The sequence below is a fragment of the Bufo bufo genome, chromosome 10, assembly GCF_905171765.1.
Source record: "Bufo bufo chromosome 10, aBufBuf1.1, whole genome shotgun sequence".
NCBI classification, from domain to species: Eukaryota; Metazoa; Chordata; class Amphibia; order Anura; family Bufonidae; genus Bufo; species Bufo bufo.
In genome coordinates this window covers 51,216,255-51,233,788 of record NC_053398.1, presented here as the reverse complement: position 1 = coordinate 51,233,788, position 17,534 = coordinate 51,216,255, and the positions used below count along the sequence as shown (strand labels likewise).

Genomic DNA, 17,534 nt, shown 5'->3' with positions numbered 1-17,534 from the left:
ATGAGGACAAGGGGTCGGTGCAGCCAGTATCTCTCAATCCTCGTAAGCAGAGTAGCCAGTTCTCCAGAGGAATGATGTGAAACACAATTGGGGTGGGTGTGTACTGTGACAGTACACAAAAAGTGGTACCTTCTGGCGCAAAGACAAGACCTCAGTAGATATGTATAGGATCTTTTATTGGTAACTGACAACGCGTTTTGGAGTCAATGTACTCCTTTTTCAAGTCTAAAACATCACAGAGTTAATAAAAGGAAAAATTGGTAACCAAAACGGAAGATATATAGAAAAAAGTTGTATATAACAATACATAAATACGTAATTAAAAGAATTTAAAAGTATATAGATACATATCGCAGTATGGAGGAAAAGAATAAATGATTAAAATGCTATCAATAAAATACTATAATACATCAGATATGATAAAAGATGATATAATATATTCGTAAATCCACATCCACTATATGATGCTAAAAAAGGCATAGGACGGCTGACATAAATGAGAATATTTTATGTAAAAGTGGCGTACTACTCGGACAACATCGTTCCCAGCAGCGACCTGGGAGTCCAAGATTCACCCAGACATCCTCCCCATTCTGTTCCCGAACCATTTCAGTGGTGTTTCCATTAATTTCAGAAATTTTCCTATGAACCAGACACCCTCCCCTCTTCAGAACAGGGGGTGCCTGCTTTAATGCTTGGGTTCTCCCATTGACTTCCATTGTGCTCGGGTGATCTGTAGAGCACCCGAGCATCCCAAAGTGTTCTACTCAAGCACTCAAGCACTTTGGTGCTTGATCAACACTATCCTGTTCTCCCTTCCTTTTGGAGGAACAGGTTGTCCGATCACGATGTTCACAGATCACAAAAATCTGGCTTACCTGGAGTCGGCTAAACGACTGAACCCAAAGCAGGCCAGATGGTCTTTGTTCTTCACCAGATTCAATTTCATTGTCACTTGTCGTCCTGGGGTTAAGAACGTCAAAGCAGATGCCTTGTGACATAGTTTTCCTGGAGGTGGTGATTTTGAAAATCCGAGTCCGATACTGTCGGAGGGGGTGGGGATATCCACTCTATACCCTGACCTAGAGGTGAAGGTGTTAGAGGCTCAGGGAGATGCACCAGAGTCTTGCCCCTCTGGGAAATAGTTTGTTCCATCAGAATTGCGTCATAAGGTGTTTGAGGAACATCACTGTACGGTTCTTACGGGACACCCTGGGAGTAGATCCACTGCTGACCTCATCTCTCGTAGATTCTAGTGGCCATGGTTGCGTAAGTGTGTTGAGGACTATGTGTCGGCCTGTAGTATCCGTGCACGCGCTAAGGTAACACATACTCTACCTTCTGGATCTCTACTTTCGTTACCCATACCGTCCAGACCATTGACTCTATGGATTTTATTACTGATCTGCCTAATTCATCTAGAAAGACAGTTATTCTGGTGGTAGTTGATCGTTTTAGTAAAATTGTGCTTTTTATAGCATTGCCTGGCCTACCTAATGCTAAAACACTTGCGCAAGTGTTTGTTGACAACATTGTGAAACTTCATGTCATTCCCTCTGATGTGGACTCGGATTGTGGGACTCAATTTGTGTCCAGATTCTGGAAGGCGTTCTGTAGTCAGCTGGGAGTACGACTGTCTTTTTCTTCTGCTTTTCATCCTCAGACGAATGGACAGACGGAGCGCACTAATCAGAGTCTGGAGACTTACTTAAGAGGTTTTGTCCCTGAGAACCAGGAGGAATGGTCCTCGTTTTTGTCTTTGGCAGAGTTTGCCATAAACAACAGGTCTCATCTGGATAAGGTTGGTCCTGGGTGCCTGGAGGTCACCGTAGAAGGGGGGGTACTGTCATGGACGTTCATGCGAGAGGTGGCAGGAGATCGGTGAGACTGGCAACACGTGATTTGATCTGACATGTTTTCCGTTTGGATCAAATGACGTCTGTGTTGTTTCTGGTGCTTGCCACACCTTCTTTCCCCAGGTGTGGTTATTATGGTCATTTTACCTTCTCTATTTATTGTGGTTTCTCCCACTATGCTATGCTGTTTATAGCTTCTGTTAGAGTTGTGGATAGCTGGTGTGTGGATCTCAGCTCGTGTGTGGATCTCTTTGTGTGGGTTTTGTGTGTTGCATTTCCCTGTCATTTGTATTAAGGCCTGAGGCCTGTTTGTCCTTCCTTTTTGGAGGAACAGGTTGTCTCAGTCCTGACATTAGTACCAGGGTCCTATAGGGTGAGTTAGGACACTAGGTATTCCAGTGTATGAACTCACCTACCTCTGGGGTCTGTTCATACTGGTAGTTAGTCAGGACTTTGATAAGGGTTTTACTAGGAGGTGTCCATCTATTTTCTGTAGTTTCCAGGCTTTATTACCTTACCCCTTTCCCTCCTATGATCGGTGTGGTGTTTCCCTCCCAAACCCAAATGTGACACCTGATATCTCCCTCTCAGTGTGCGACACTATCATCACTCCTAGGCAGCACGCCCGCTGTCTCGGGGTGAAGTTTGACACTGATCTTTCCTTCACCCCTACATCCAATCTCTCTCCCGCTCATGTTGCCTGCACCTCAAAAACATCTCTAGAATCCAGCATTTTCTCACAATTGAAACAACAAAAACTCTCATTGTTGCCCTGATTCATTCCCGCCTTGATTACTGCAACTCACTATTAATTGGTCTCCCTCTAACCAGACTTTTCCCTCTCCAATTTATTCTTAATGCAGCAGCCAGGGTCACCTATCTGTCTAACTGCTACTCCGATGCCTCCACTCTGTGCCAGTCATTGCACTGGTTGCCCGTACACTATAGAATCCAATTTAAACTGCTCATCCACAAAGCTCTCCACAGTCCTGCACCCCCCCCCCACATCTCTTCCCTTATCTCTGTCTACCACCCTACCCGTGCTCTCCGTTCATCCAATGACTTACGTCGGACTTCCACAATAATCCTAACCTTTCATTCCCTGCTCCAAGACTTCTCCTGAGTTGCATCGGTTCTCTGGAATACCCTACCCCAAGAAATCAGGTTAAGGCCTCATGCACACGTCCATCGCCCGGCCATGGCCGTATTGCGAAACCGAACCGAACCCGAGTTCGGGAAATAGTTTTTTACAGTATAAATCAATTTCTGAAGTTATTATGCGACGTCTTGTGAGACTTTGCGTAGTAATAACTTCGGCTCATCTGAGCCATACATTATCATACTGTACCGAACGCTCGCTCCTTAAAGTATTGAAACTAAGTTTTATGCAAATCGACTTCCGATGTTTCATCCAAAGTCGATTCGCTCATCCCTAGTTATATGTTTTTCCCTTATACTTTTCAACCATGTAAGGGCCACTCCTGGTTTTGGCATAAAAAAAAGTGCAGCAAATTTTCCTGTGTGCACTTGGCCTTCTGCCTTTATTTTAGTAGAGTAGTTAGTAGTTGTTCTTTTTTTTTTTTTTTAAATAGTGAAGGTCAGGAGATGTGAACCTACTGTAGCCTTAGAGAAGTTGAGATCTACTGTTGTAACATAGGAGGGTCTTGAAATCTATGTGATACAGAGTTGTGACAGGACCATGGGGGGAATGATGTGCAAGACCATCATGAACTCTTCCAGCTGTGACTCGTGTCTGCAGAGTATGCTGTCCAGATATCTTAGGTTCTCACTTTTCCATCATCCTGCCACCACCTAACAGTGTCATCCTGCTGCTACCCCTAATACTGTGCCCTCTTTGCTGCCCAGATACCTGAATGTAGTACTTCAGAGATAACATAGCCATAGTAATACCAAAAGTATAAGTGGAACATACATAATGTCCCCAGATGTAATAGTGTCTTAACCACCTCCGGACCGCCTAACGCAGGATCGCGTTCCGGAGGTGGCAGCGCTGCGCACAGTCACGCATATACGCGTCATCTCGCGAGACGCGAGACTTCCTGTGAACGCGCGCACACAGGCGCGCGCGCTCACAGGAACGGAAGGTAAGAGAGTTGATCTCCAGCCTGCCAGCGGCGATCGTTCGCTGGCAGGCTGGAGATGTGTTTTTTTTAACCCCTAACAGGTATATTAGACGCTGTTTTGATAACAGCGTCTAATATACCTGCTACCTGGTCCTCTGGTGGTCCCCTTTGTTTGGATCGACCACCAGAGGACACAGGTAGCTCAGTAAAGTAGCACCAAGCACCACTACACTACACTACACCCCCCCCCCCCGTCACTTATTAACCCCTTATTAGCCCCTGATCACCCCTAATCACCCCTGATCACCCCATATAGACTCCCTGATCACCCCCCTGTCATTGATTACCCCCCTGTCATTGATCAACCCCCTGTAAAGCTCCATTCAGACGTCCGCATGATTTTTACGGATCCACTGATAGATGGATCGGATCCGCAAAACGCATCCGGACGTCTGAATGAAGCCTTACAGGGGCGTGATCAATGACTGTGGTGATCACCCCATATAGACTCCCTGATCACCCCCCTGTCATTGATTACCCCCCTGTCATTGATTACCCCCCTGTAAAGCTCCATTCAGACGTCCGCATGATTTTTACGGATCCACTGATAGATGGATCGGATCCGCAAAACGCATCCGGACGTCTGAATGAAGCCTTACAGGGGCATGATCAATGACTGTGGTGATCACCCCATATAGACTCCCTGATCACCCCCCTGTAAAGCTCCATTCAGATGTCCGCATGATTTTTACGGATGCACTGATACATGGATCGGATCCGCAAAACGCATCCGGTCGTCTGAATGAAGCCTTACAGGGGCATGATCAATGACTGTGGTGATCACCCCCCTGTCATTGATTACCCCCCTGTAAAGCTCCATTCAGATGTCCGCATGATTTTTACGGATGCACTGATAGATGGATCGGATCCGCAAAACGCATCCGGACGTCTGAATGAAGCCTTACAGGGGCATGATCAATGACTGTGGTGATCACCCCATATAGACTCCCTGATCACCCCCCTGTCATTGATTACCCCCCTGTCATTGATTACCCCCCTGTAAAGCTCCATTCAGACGTCCGCATGATTTTTACGGATGCACTGATAGATGGATCGGATCCGCAAAACGCATCCGGACGTCTGAATGAAGCCTTACAGGGGCATGATCAATGACTGTGGTGATCACCCCATATAGACTCCCTGATCACCCCCCTGTCATTGATTACCCCCCTGTCATTGATTACCCCCCTGTAAAGCTCCATTCAGATGTCCGCATGATTTTTACGGATGCACTGATAGATGGATCGGATCCGCAAAACGCATCCGGACGTCTGAATGAAGCCTTACACGGGCGTGATCAATGACTGTGGTTATCACCCCATATAGACTCCCTGATCACCCCCCTGTCATTGATCACCCCCCTGTCATTGATCACCCCCCTGTCATTTATCACCCCCCTGTCATTGATCACCCCTCTGTAAGGCTCCATTCAGATATTTTTTGGGCCCAAGTTAGCGGAATTTTTTTTTTTTTTTCTTACAAAGTCTCATATTCCACTAACTTGTGTCAAAAAATAAAATCTCACATGAACTCACCATACCCCTCACGGAATCCAAATGCGTAAAATTTTTTAGACATTTATATTCCAGACTTCTTCTCACGCTTTAGGGCCCCTAGAATGCCAGGGCAGTATAAATACCCCACATGTGACCCCATTTCGGAAAGAAGACACCCCCAGGTATTCCGTGAGGGGCATATTGAGTCCATGAAAGATTGAAATTTTTGTCCCAAGTTAGCGGAACGGGAGACTTTGTGAGAAAAAAATAAAAAATATCAATTTCCGCTAACTTGTGCCAAAAAAAAAATTTTTCTATGAACTCGCCATGCCCCTCATTGAATACCTTGGGGTGTCTTCTTTCCAAAATGGGGTCACATGTGGGGTATTTATACTGCCCTGGCATTCTAGGGGCCCCAAAGCGTGAGAAGAAGTCTGGTATCCAAATGTCTAAAAATGCCCTCCTAAAAGGAATTTGGGCACCTTTGCGCATCTAGGCTGCAAAAAAGTGTCACACATCTGGTATCGCCGTACTCAGGAGAAGTTGGGGAATGTGTTTTGGGGTGTCATTTTACATATACCCATGCTGGGTGAGAGAAATATCTTGGTCAAATGCCAACTTTGTATAAAAAAATGGGAAAAGTTGTCTTTTGCCAAGATATTTCTCTCACCCAGCATGGGTATATGTAAAATGACACCCCAAAACACATTCCCCAACGTCTCCTGAATACGGCGATACCACATGTGTGACACTTTTTTGCAGCCTAGGTGGGCAAAGGGGCCCATATTCCAAAGAGCACCTTTAGGATTTCACAGGTCATTTACCTACTTACCACACATTAGGGCCCCTGGAAAATGCCAGGGCAGTATAACTACCCCACAAGTGACCCCATTTTGGAAAGAAGACACCCCAAGGTATTCCGTGAGGGGCATGGCGAGTTCCTAGAATTTTTTATTTTTTGTCACAAGTTAGTGGAAAATGCTTATTTTTTTTTTTTTTTTTTTTTTCATACAAAGTCTCATATTCCACTAACTTGTGACAAAAAATAAAAAGTTCCATGAACTCACTATGCCCATCAGCGAATACCTTGGGGTCTCTTCTTTCCAAAATGGGGTCACTTGTGGGGTAGTTATACTGCCCTGGCATTCTAGGGGCCCAAATGTGTGGTAAGGAGTTTGAAATCAAATTCTGTAAAAAATGACCTGTGAAATCCGAAAGGTGCTCTTTGGAATATGGGCCCCTTTGCCCACCTAGGCTGCAAAAAAGTGTCACACATCTGGTATCTCCGTAATCGGGAGAAGTTGGGGAATGTGTTTTGGGGTGTCATTTTACATATACCCATGCTGGGTGAGAGAAATATCTTGGCAAAAGACAACTTTTCCCATTTTTTTTATACAAAGTTGGCATTCGACCAAGATATTTATCTCACCCAGCATGGGTATATGTAAAAAGACACCCCAAAACACATTCCTCAACTTCTCCTGAGTACGGAGATACCAGATGTGTGACACTTTTTTGCAGCCTAGGTGGGCAAAGGGGCCCACATTCCAAAGAGCACCTTTCGGATTTCACAGGTCATTTACCTACTTACCACACATTTGGGCCCCTAGAATGCCAGGGCAGTATAACTACCCCACAAGTGACCCCATTTTGGAAAGAAGAGACCCCAAGGTATTCGCTGATGGGCATAGTGAGTTCATAGAACTTTTTATTTTTTGTCACAAGTTAGTGGAATATGAGACTTTGTAAGAAAAAAAAAAAAAAATCATCATTTTCCGCTAACTTGTGACAAAAAATAAAAAGTTCTATGAACTCACTATGCCCATCAGCGAATACCTTAGGGTGTGTACTTTCAGAAATGGGGTCATTTGGGGGGTGTTTGTACTGTCTGGGCATTGTAGAACCTCAGGAAACATGACAGGTGCTCAGAAAGTCAGAGCGGCTTCAAAAAGCGGAAATTCACATTTTTGTACCATAGTTTGTAAACGCTATAACTTTTACCCAAACCATTTTTTTTTTACCCAAACATTTTTTTTTTATCAAAGACATGTAGAACTATAAATTTAGAGCAAAATTTCTATATGGATCTCGTTTTTTTTGCAAAATTTTACAACTGAAAGTGAAAAATGTCATTTTTTTGCAAAAAAATCGTTAAATTTCGATTAATAACAAAAAAAGTAAAAATGTCAGCAGCAATGAAATACCACCAAATGAAAGCTCTATTAGTGAGAAGAAAAGGAGGTAAAATTCATTTGGGTGGTAAGTTGCATGACCGAGCAATAAACGGTGAAAGTAGTGTAGGTCAGAAGTGTAAAAAGTGGCCTGGTCTTTCAGGGTGTTTAAGCACTGGGGGCTGAGGTGGTTAAAGCAGAATGCCTAACCCTGTATATCAAAGGGGGGAAGAGGTAAGTATGTTGCCAAGGCCTAGGTGGTTTACAAGGGTGAACAGCAGGGTACAGAGCTGATGGCTCCCCAGCTCCTGTGCAGTTTTCAACTTGATCTGCATCATGAGGACATGGATATTGTAGAAAGGGGTACTTGGCCCATGATCTACAGTACATGGGATCAGTCGGCAATCAGTTTGTTGATCATAATAGACAGGCTGACCGCACATTATCAAGATAATCAATAGCTGTGAACAGCATTAGGTCCATGCGGGTATTTGGTGCCAAGATCATGGTTAGTTCTTAAATACCTACAGTAGAAATCTTGTAAATACATTTTTTCATGGACACTGATAGATGTATCCATGCTTTTTTTTAGGCTGATGGTCATAGTGATTGGAATTATGTACTACTTATAATCTTTTTGATTTATCATGGTTTTCCAAATCATCTATAAAAAAAAAATATTCTGGAATTTTTGGATAAGTTGTCTAGAATCTTGCCCAGCATGTCAACAGCAAAGTCTTTATCCAGTAAGCAGAGATTTTGAAAATGGCAAGGATACGAAATAGAAAGATCTTTGGAATCTAAAGTTGTGGGATTATCTGAACTATTGGATGATCATAGAAAACGATAGAAAATGTACTTCCATAAATTTTTTGCATCTTACTCCTGCATGTTATTTATGAAGACTGCTGTATAAAGTAGGAGTCTTAATAAATTTCACTCTATCAGTTTGCTGAGGCACAGGTTTGCTTTGACCTTTTGAGTGCAGAACCTCTTCAATGTCCTATGCTCTACTGACTTCTGTTTTCTCCTTCATTTTACAGATGCTCCTGTGTCTGAGCTACATGACTTGTTCTGTAAGAAGCTGCAGCAATGCTCAGTTATCTTCCATTTTATGGACTGTGTGGCCGACCTGAAAGGCAAGGAGATTAAGAGGGCTGCGTTGAATGAGCTAGTTGAGTGCATTGCCACAAACAGAGGAGTGCTCATAGAACCGGTTTATCCTGAGATCATTAAAATGGTGAGTAATTCACTTGGAAGCATTGGGAAGAAGTCCGATTTATAATTGTACTAATAATTCCATATATTCTGTTTGCTGCCTGACCACCACCCAAACTCTGCTCAGAAATTACATATAGAGATTGAGATAAGAGTTCCAAACTATAACCTAACCTAAAAATGGTAAAGAAGAACACTAAACTGCTGGGTTTTTGTAAATAGTGCAATAGCATCAGGGTACAATAAAGTTACCCAACCACATTAGACAACATTTGACTGAACCCATTGATTTCAATATTATAGGCCAACAATCTAATGCATATGGGGACCTCTTGACGTCACATGTCAGGGGAAAGAAGGATCATTTAAACTCTAATTATTCAACAATTGTATCTCTGTATACGTCCCTGAATGTACAGTACAGACCAAAAGTTTGGACACACCTTCTCATTCAAAGAGTTTTCATTATTTTCATGACTATGAAAATTGTAGATTCACACTGAAGGCATCAAAACTATAAATTAACACATGTGGAATTATATACATAACAAACAAGTGTTAAACAACTGAAAATATGTCATATTCTAGGTTCTTCAAAGTAGCCACCTTTTGCTTTGATTAATGCTTTGCACACTCTTGGCATTCTCTTGATGAGCTTCAAGAGGTAGTCCCCTGAAATGGTTTTCACTTCACAGGTGTGCCCTATCAGGTTTAATAAGTGGGATTTCTTGCCTTATAAATGGGGTTGGGACTATCAGTTGCGTTGAGGAGAAGTCAAGTGGATGCACAGCTGATAGTCCTACTGAATAGACTGTTAGAATTGGTATTATGGCAAGAAAAAAGCAGCTAAGTAAAGAAAAACGAGTGGCCATCATCATTTTAAGAAATGAAGGTCAGTCAGTCAGCCGAAAAATTGGGAAAACTTTGAAAGTAAGGGCTATTTGACAATGAAGGAGAGTGACCGGACCTGAACCCAATCGAGGTGGTTTGGGGTGAGCTGGACCGCAGAGTGAAGGCAAAAGGGCCAACAAGTGCTAAGCATCTCTGGGAACTCCTTCAAGACTGTTGGAAGACCATTTCAGGGGACTACCTCTTGAAGCTCATCAAGAGAATGCCAAGAGTGTGCAAAGCAGTAATCAAAGCAAAAGGTGGCTACTTTGAAGAACCTAGAATATGACATATTTTCAGTTGTTTCACACTTGTTTGTTATGTCTATAATTCCACATGTGTTAATTCATAGTTTTGATGCCTTAATAGTCATGAAAATAAAGAAAACTCTTTGAATGAGAAGGTGTGTCCAAACTTTTGGTCTGTACTGTATATAATTGAAAGACTGCCTGATAGGAACATTAAAATAAAATAACAAACTTTATTAAATAGTCTCTAAAAAGGGAATCATAAACCAACACTCAAGTGGCGAGTGTATCAGGCTAGAGTGTCACCCTTCATTATGGGCGAAGAAAATACGTATTGTAATGTAAATTCCCCACTCCCCTAAAGAGATAATGGGGTATGTGGAGACGTATTAACCAGCACTCTATAAGTATAGTGACACTGATGATGTTAGTATCAACGTCAGTGCTACTATCAGGTGTGGATAGGGTAAATTCCTGTAATAACAGGTACGCACTTGAAATTATAGCACTGGACTTGTACACACTAGTGCTACTCAAGGGGTATGGATACAGGTGCCTCCTATAGTGTCAGGCCCATACAGAATGTGTTATCCACCTCACCCTACCCAAATACTGCCAAACCAGGCTACATATAAGGCAGCTAGGGAGTGTGACAGTCCAATGTATGCTGCAGCTCACCTCGGACTGAGCTAAAAAACTAGCTAAGACACTGCTCCCTAGATGGTAATCTGCCTGCCTATGTGCCCTCTATATCCATAGCCCCCACGATGTGTTTCTGTGCAGTAGTAGACCCGCACTTCATCAGGAGCAGATCAGGTAAGTGTTTTTTACACAGAATCGCCGCACAGAGTGGTGTGCAGTATGGCAGCATCGGCACTATGACGTCCATATCGGCCGCCTGCTCACCGGTCCTTAAAGGGATTCTGTCACCAGGTTTCACCCCTGTCAGCTAAAAATATGCTGATGTTCAGGGCGTCTTCACGATTCCTAATGTGGGATTATAAATGTCATCTGTGGGCTTATTTAGCTAAAAAACAGCTTTTACTAACCTGTCAGTCAAACAAATAAGGTGCCCAAGGGGATGTTAATGGATGCAAGGTGCTGGCCACACCCGCCGCCGTTCGTGCTCAGCGCCTCCTTTCCGGACTTCTGCGCCGCCTCCTAATCCTCTGTGCCGCCTATCGCTCTCCCTCCCTCCCCCCTCCTTCTGCTGTAAGATCCCGCGCTTGCGCTCAGGGCTCTGCCTGATGCGCCCGTGCAGACTTCTCCATTTGGCTTCTTACAGCGAAGTGCGCATGCGCCGGCACTTCACTCAATCCCTGTATGCGCGAGATCTTACAGCAGGAGGAGGGGGGAGGGAGGGAGAGCGAGAGGCGGCACAGAGGATTAGGAGGCGGCGCAGAAGTCTGGAAAGGCGGCGCTGGGCACGAACGGCGGTGGGTGCGGCCGGCACCTTGCATCCATTAACATCCCCTTGGGCACCTTATTTGTTTGACTGACAGGTTAGTAAAAGCTGTTTTTTAGCTAAATAAGCCCACAGATGACATTTATAAGCCCACATTAGAAATCGTGAAGACTCCCTGAACATCAGCATATTTTTAGCTGACAGGGGTGAAACCTGGTGACAGAATCCCTTTAAATGGCCATGACCCCTCCCAACATTAGGCGCGGTCCCCGGCGGCATCCAATCACAGTGGAGGTGTGTCAAATATCACCTCCCACTGTCTGGCTCCGTCCTCGACAGGAAATTACGCCACTGAATAAAGTTGCCTCCTCAGTCCTGGCAACTAGATATGTGGGGGACCTTAATGCGATTATTACGCCAGCGATTATATATCCCAGCACGACTCCATGGGTGGCAGCCAGTTAAGGGCATCCAATCTATTATCATATAGAAATAACCGGTATAGTAATACAGTAAGAGGGGACCCATACCGGTTGTCATCGGTCCCTCATAGGACAAGACATAAAACATATAGGTATCAATGGTAAATTAAGCAAATTACATGTGCATAGCCATATTAATATACATGCAGATGGAAAATCATATAGGGGTACATACAGGGAGTGCAGAATTATTAGGCAAGTTGTATTTTTGAGGATTAATTTTATTATTGAACAACAACCATGTTCTCAATGAACCCAAAAAACTCATTAATATCAAAGCTGAATATTTTTGGAAGTAGTTTTTAGTTTGTTTTTAGTTTTAGCTATTTTAGGGGGATATCTGTGTGTGCAGGTGACTATTACTGTGCATAATTATTAGGCAACTTAACAAAAAACAAATATATACCCATTTCAATTATTTATTTTTACCAGTGAAACCAATATAACATCTCAACATTCACAAATATACATTTCTGACATTCAAAAACAAAACAAAAACAAATCAGTGACTAATATAGCCACCTTTCTTTGCAAGGACACTCAAAAGCCTGCCATCCATGGATTCTGTCAGTGTTTTGATCTGTTCACCATCAACATTGCGTGCAGCAGCAACCACAGCCTCCCAGACACTGTTCAGAGAGGTGTACTGTTTTCCCTCCTTGTAAATCTCACATTTGATGATGGACCACAGGTTCTCAATGGGGTTCAGATCAGGTGAACAAGGAGGCCATGTCATTAGATTTTCTTCTTTTATACCCTTTCTTGCCAGCCACGCTGTGGAGTACTTGGACGCGTGTGATGGAGCATTGTCCTGCATGAAAATCATGTTTTTCTTGAAGGATGCAGACTTCTTCCTGTACCACTGCTTGAAGAAGGTGTCTTCCAGAAACTGGCAGTAGGACTGGGAGTTGAGCTTGACTCCATCCTCAACCCGAAAAGGCCCCACAAGCTCATCTTTGATGATACCAGCCCAAACCAGTACTCCACCTCCACCTTGCTGGCGTCTGAGTCGGACTGGAGCTCTCTGCCCTTTACCAAACCAGCCACGGGCCCATCCATCTGGCCCATCAAGACTCACTCTCATTTCATCAGTCCATAAAACCTTAGAAAAATCAGTCTTGAGATATTTCTTGGCCCAGTCTTGACGTTTCAGCTTGTGTGTCTTGTTCAGTGGTGGTCGTCTTTCAGCCTTTCTTACCTTGGCCATGTCTCTGAGTATTGCACACCTTGCGCTTTTGGGCACTCCAGTGATGTTGCAGCTCTGAAATATGGCCAAACTGGTGGCAAGTGGCATCTTGGCAGCTGCATGCTTGACTTTTCTCAGTTCATGGGCAGTTATTTTGCGCCTTGGTTTTTCTACACGCTTCTTGCGACCCTGTTGACTATTTTGAATGAAACGCTTGATTGTTCGATGATCACGCTTCAGAAGCTTTGCCATTTTAAGAGTGCTGCATCCCTCTGCAAGATATCTCACTATTTTTGACTTTTCTGAGCCTGTCAAGTCCTTCTTTTGACCCATTTTGCCAAAGGAAAGGAAGTTGCCTAATAATTATGCACACCTAATATAGGGTGTTGATGTCATTAGACCACACCCCTTCTCATTACAGAGATGCACATCACCAAATATGCTTAATTGGTAGTAGGCTTTCGAGCCTATACAGCTTGGAGTAAGACAACATGCATAAAGAGGATGATGTGGTCAAAATACTCATTTGCCTAATAATTCTGCACGCAGTGTATAGCACACAGGGATAATCATCACACCCTGTGGTATATAATTATCCAGGGATCTCTATAATGTAGTCCCCCAAAAGGATAAAGCTCAGTGTACAATATGCGAGCAGTCATATAAAGCACGCAAAGGAGATGGCATCATTTAAACCCTGTGGTCTCACAGTCTGCATCCTAAAAATCCATTGAGCCTCCTTCCGTAACAGAATAGTATCCACATCACCACCTCGTATGGGTCGTGTGACACGTTCGATACCCTGGAATCTGACAACTTCAGTTTGCCCATCATGGCATTCACTAACATGGTGTGCAATTGGTGTATCAGCCTCATTTCTAATGTCAGAGAGGTGTTCACTCATCCTTTTTCTAAATTCACGCTTTATCTTGCCAACATATTGCTTACCACATTCACATAAATTACTCCTACCGTTTTGCAATTGACGAAAGACCTCAGACCGTATGTGATCCCTGTGCTCGTACTACTAAAGTACTTTCCATTCTTGATCCATTTACAGAAAGTACACGTACCACAGGGAAATGTCCCCTTGGCCTCATTTCTTAACCAGGAGCCAGTTGGTTTAGGGGCAACATACAGGCTGTTCACTAACCGGTCTCTGAGATTACGATTTTGTCGATAGTTGATAGAGGGGTAGTTTGTCAGGAGGGATCCAATATCTGGGTCTCATTTTAAGATCCCCCAATATGATGAGAGATGGAACTGTCAAAGGTACCAATCAACCTGCATATATTCTCATCATCCTTTCTGGTCTTGGGACAGAGGAGTTGTTCGCGATTACAGCTCAACGCGTGTTGGTACGCATTTTTTACTGACTCATGGGGATAGCCCCGGTTTTTAAAATGTATATGTAGCCTGGTTTGGCAGTATTTGGGTAGGGTGAGGTGGATAACACCACATTCAGTATGGGCCTGACACTATAGGAGGCACCTGTATCCATACCCCTTGAGTAGCACTGGTGTGTACAAGTCCAGTGCTATCATTTCAAGTGCGTACCTGTTATTACAGGAATTAACCCTATCCACACCCGATAGTAGCACTGACGTTGATACTAACATCATCAGTGTCACTATACTTATAGAGTGCTGGTTAATACGTCTCCACATACCCCATTATCTGTTTGGGGGAGTGGGGAATTTACATTACAATACGTATTTTCTTCGCCCATAATGAAGGGTGACACTCTAGCCTGATACACTCGCCACTTGAGTGTTGGTTTATGATTCCCTTTTTAGAGGCTATTTAATAAAGTTTGTTATTTTATTTTAACGTTCCTATCCGGCAGTCTTTCGGAAAGAAGGATCAGGCATGTTGGATAGGGAGATAATGGACTGTCAGAGGAATCTGGCAGGCGTCTCTCATTAGGCATGAATTCAGGTAAGACAGGAGAAAATGTGGCTGACAATTATGTAAAGTGTACAGGCATCTTTATACGTATAGCTTTATATATATATATATATATATATGCTCATTGACAAAAAAAAATAACGCACCCAGACATGCCGGGGCGTAGATATAAGGGAAGCAGGGGAAGCGGATGCCTTGGGGCCCAGACCTACAAGGGGCCCCCTCAGGAGGAAGACTAAAATATTTTATTGTCAGGGCCCCTTCAACAGTATTACACAATGACATTATATACAGTGACACTGTAGGAAACAGAGGGAGCGACTAACGGGTCTTGTCTGAGAGCTCAATCTTGACTAGCCACAGGAGTGGGGGTTGCACGTTCATAAATGTTCTGTGGGGCCCAGTCAGTTGTAGTTATGCCACTGCAGACATGTCTGATTGCTGCAAACCTCTGCATTCAGTTATGTCTCAAGCAGAAATGTAAATGATTACAAGTGTAGTCTGATTAGAAGTTGGGTCTTGCCATAACAGCGGATAAAAGTGCACTGTCTAGTTAAAAGGCTTGCAGAGAATACTTTTGGGTTGTGTACCTCTTGGTGAGAGATCATTTACTGCTACACATGCCTGCCTCTATGACTTGTTCAAAAACATTTAGATGAATCTGATGTTAGGAGGTGTTGGGAGTAGTGGTTAGGTGAGGACGTACACACATGGCAAACAGACCACAGGTAGAGAGAAATATTTGATCCACCAACAAACACGAGCAGCTCCCACAATTTTGTTATTCACCATCCAGACAGGATGGCAACTTTACTACCATTTATCCAGGTGGCAACTTCATTACACACCCGTGTCTCTGCCCAGACAATTTTCAGGCACTTAGCAGAAGGAAAGTTGATGTCACAGCACCCATTAAGTGTCCTATTATTGACAGCTAGCCACCATCACCTTCGTTTGCAGTGGTGTCGTGAACGAGAAACCTGGACTGCTACAGACTGGAATCGTATCGTCTTCAGCAATGAATCCAGTATAGAGGCCTGGTTGTGTGCGCTACAATCCTCCCTTTGCTATGGAGTGACACACTGTCCCAACTGCCGGTGTGATGATCTGGGGAACCATTGCCTATGACAGTCGGTCACCTCTAGTAGTGATATGAGGGACACTAACTGCTCAGCAATATGTGCAGGACATCCTGCTGCCACATGTGCTGCCTCTCATGGCAAGGCTTCAAGCAGGCTGGGATAATACTCACACACAGCAAGGGTTTCTCAGAAATGTCTCCACCAGATTGCAACACTTCCTTGGCCTGCCTGGTTGCCAGATTTATCGCATTTATGGGACCAGTTGCAATATCTACAGGCCCATCTGCAACATCTGTGCTGCAGGCTACCCTACAGAACCTGTATGCTTCCATGCCCAACCGTATCTCATCTTGTATCCAGGCTAGATGTGGTCCAGCAGGGTACTAGAGACTCCTTTCAGTTGTACAGTTCTCCCCAATACTGTAGTCTTACTATTAATAATATTACTTTTGCTTTCATAGTGTAATCACTTACACACATTACATTCCCACATAGAGAGTTTTAGTCGATTCTAACAACTCCTTCTTAACAAAAACAATGAACCAGTGCACCCTGCTGAAGTGAAGTTTCACAGGTACATGGACATGTCCGAAATCAGCAGCAAATTTAGGAAACCAAATCCAGCACTCCTGTTCAAGTAAAACTTCTACTTCTTAAAGGGGTATTCCCATCATCAGTTTTCATACTTACCTGCGTCCAGCACGACGTTCACTTCCTGGATTTGGCTGGGCTTGATTGACGTCTTCTCCCGGCCGGGCCGCACTTGCGCAGAAGACTGAGGTTTTTCTCCCGGCCAGGCCGCGCAATGTCCTGAACGCGCACGCCGCTATGCATGCGCCATGGTGACTTATTCCTGGCCTGTATAGTACAGAGCCGGTGTGCGCGTTCACGGCTCTGTACTATACTGGCCAGGAAGAAGTCATCATGGCGCATGCGCGGCGGCGTGCGCGTTCAGGACATTGCACGGCCCGACCGGGAGAAAATCTTCAGTCTTCTGCGCAAGCACAGCCCGGCCGGATTCGACAGACGAGATGGCCGTAACCAGGGGAGACGAAAGGCAACAATCAGGTAAGAGGGGACTTATTTTCTCACAAAGGGTGGGAATTGGGTAATAAAATGTATTTGCAAAAATGATCACTGTCAAATCATTAACAGATTTAACAGTGATCATTGTTATGGGAATACCCCTTTAATTGCAGAAAAATTAAAAGCAGACTGAACACTGATCCCATAGTAGAATAACTTAGCTTACACATTTCAGATATACAAAGCATATTACTGAATAAATATTCCCCCCTAGAATACCATTTGGAGGGTTAAAACACACCCACCACTAAACTGGTGGGTTAAATACATGTGGCAATTTAACTAATGAAGGAGCAATCATATAGTACACGTGTTGTAATGAATGTACTGTATATGGCATAAATAATGAATAGATTATTTATAG

The 17,534-nt window shown here is 43.8% G+C and overlaps 1 protein-coding gene across 2 annotated transcripts in view; it reads left to right on the top strand.

The window, feature by feature from the left end:
* Positions 1-17,534, top strand: part of PPP2R5B (protein phosphatase 2 regulatory subunit B'beta) — a 155,207-nt gene that overhangs the window by 33,193 nt on the left and 104,480 nt on the right. For both annotated transcript variants that reach the window (XM_040410261.1, XM_040410260.1), the window contains exon 3: positions 8,711-8,907. In XM_040410261.1, coding sequence (XP_040266195.1) covers positions 8,711-8,907 — 197 coding nt within the window. The remainder of the gene's footprint in view (positions 1-8,710; positions 8,908-17,534) is intronic.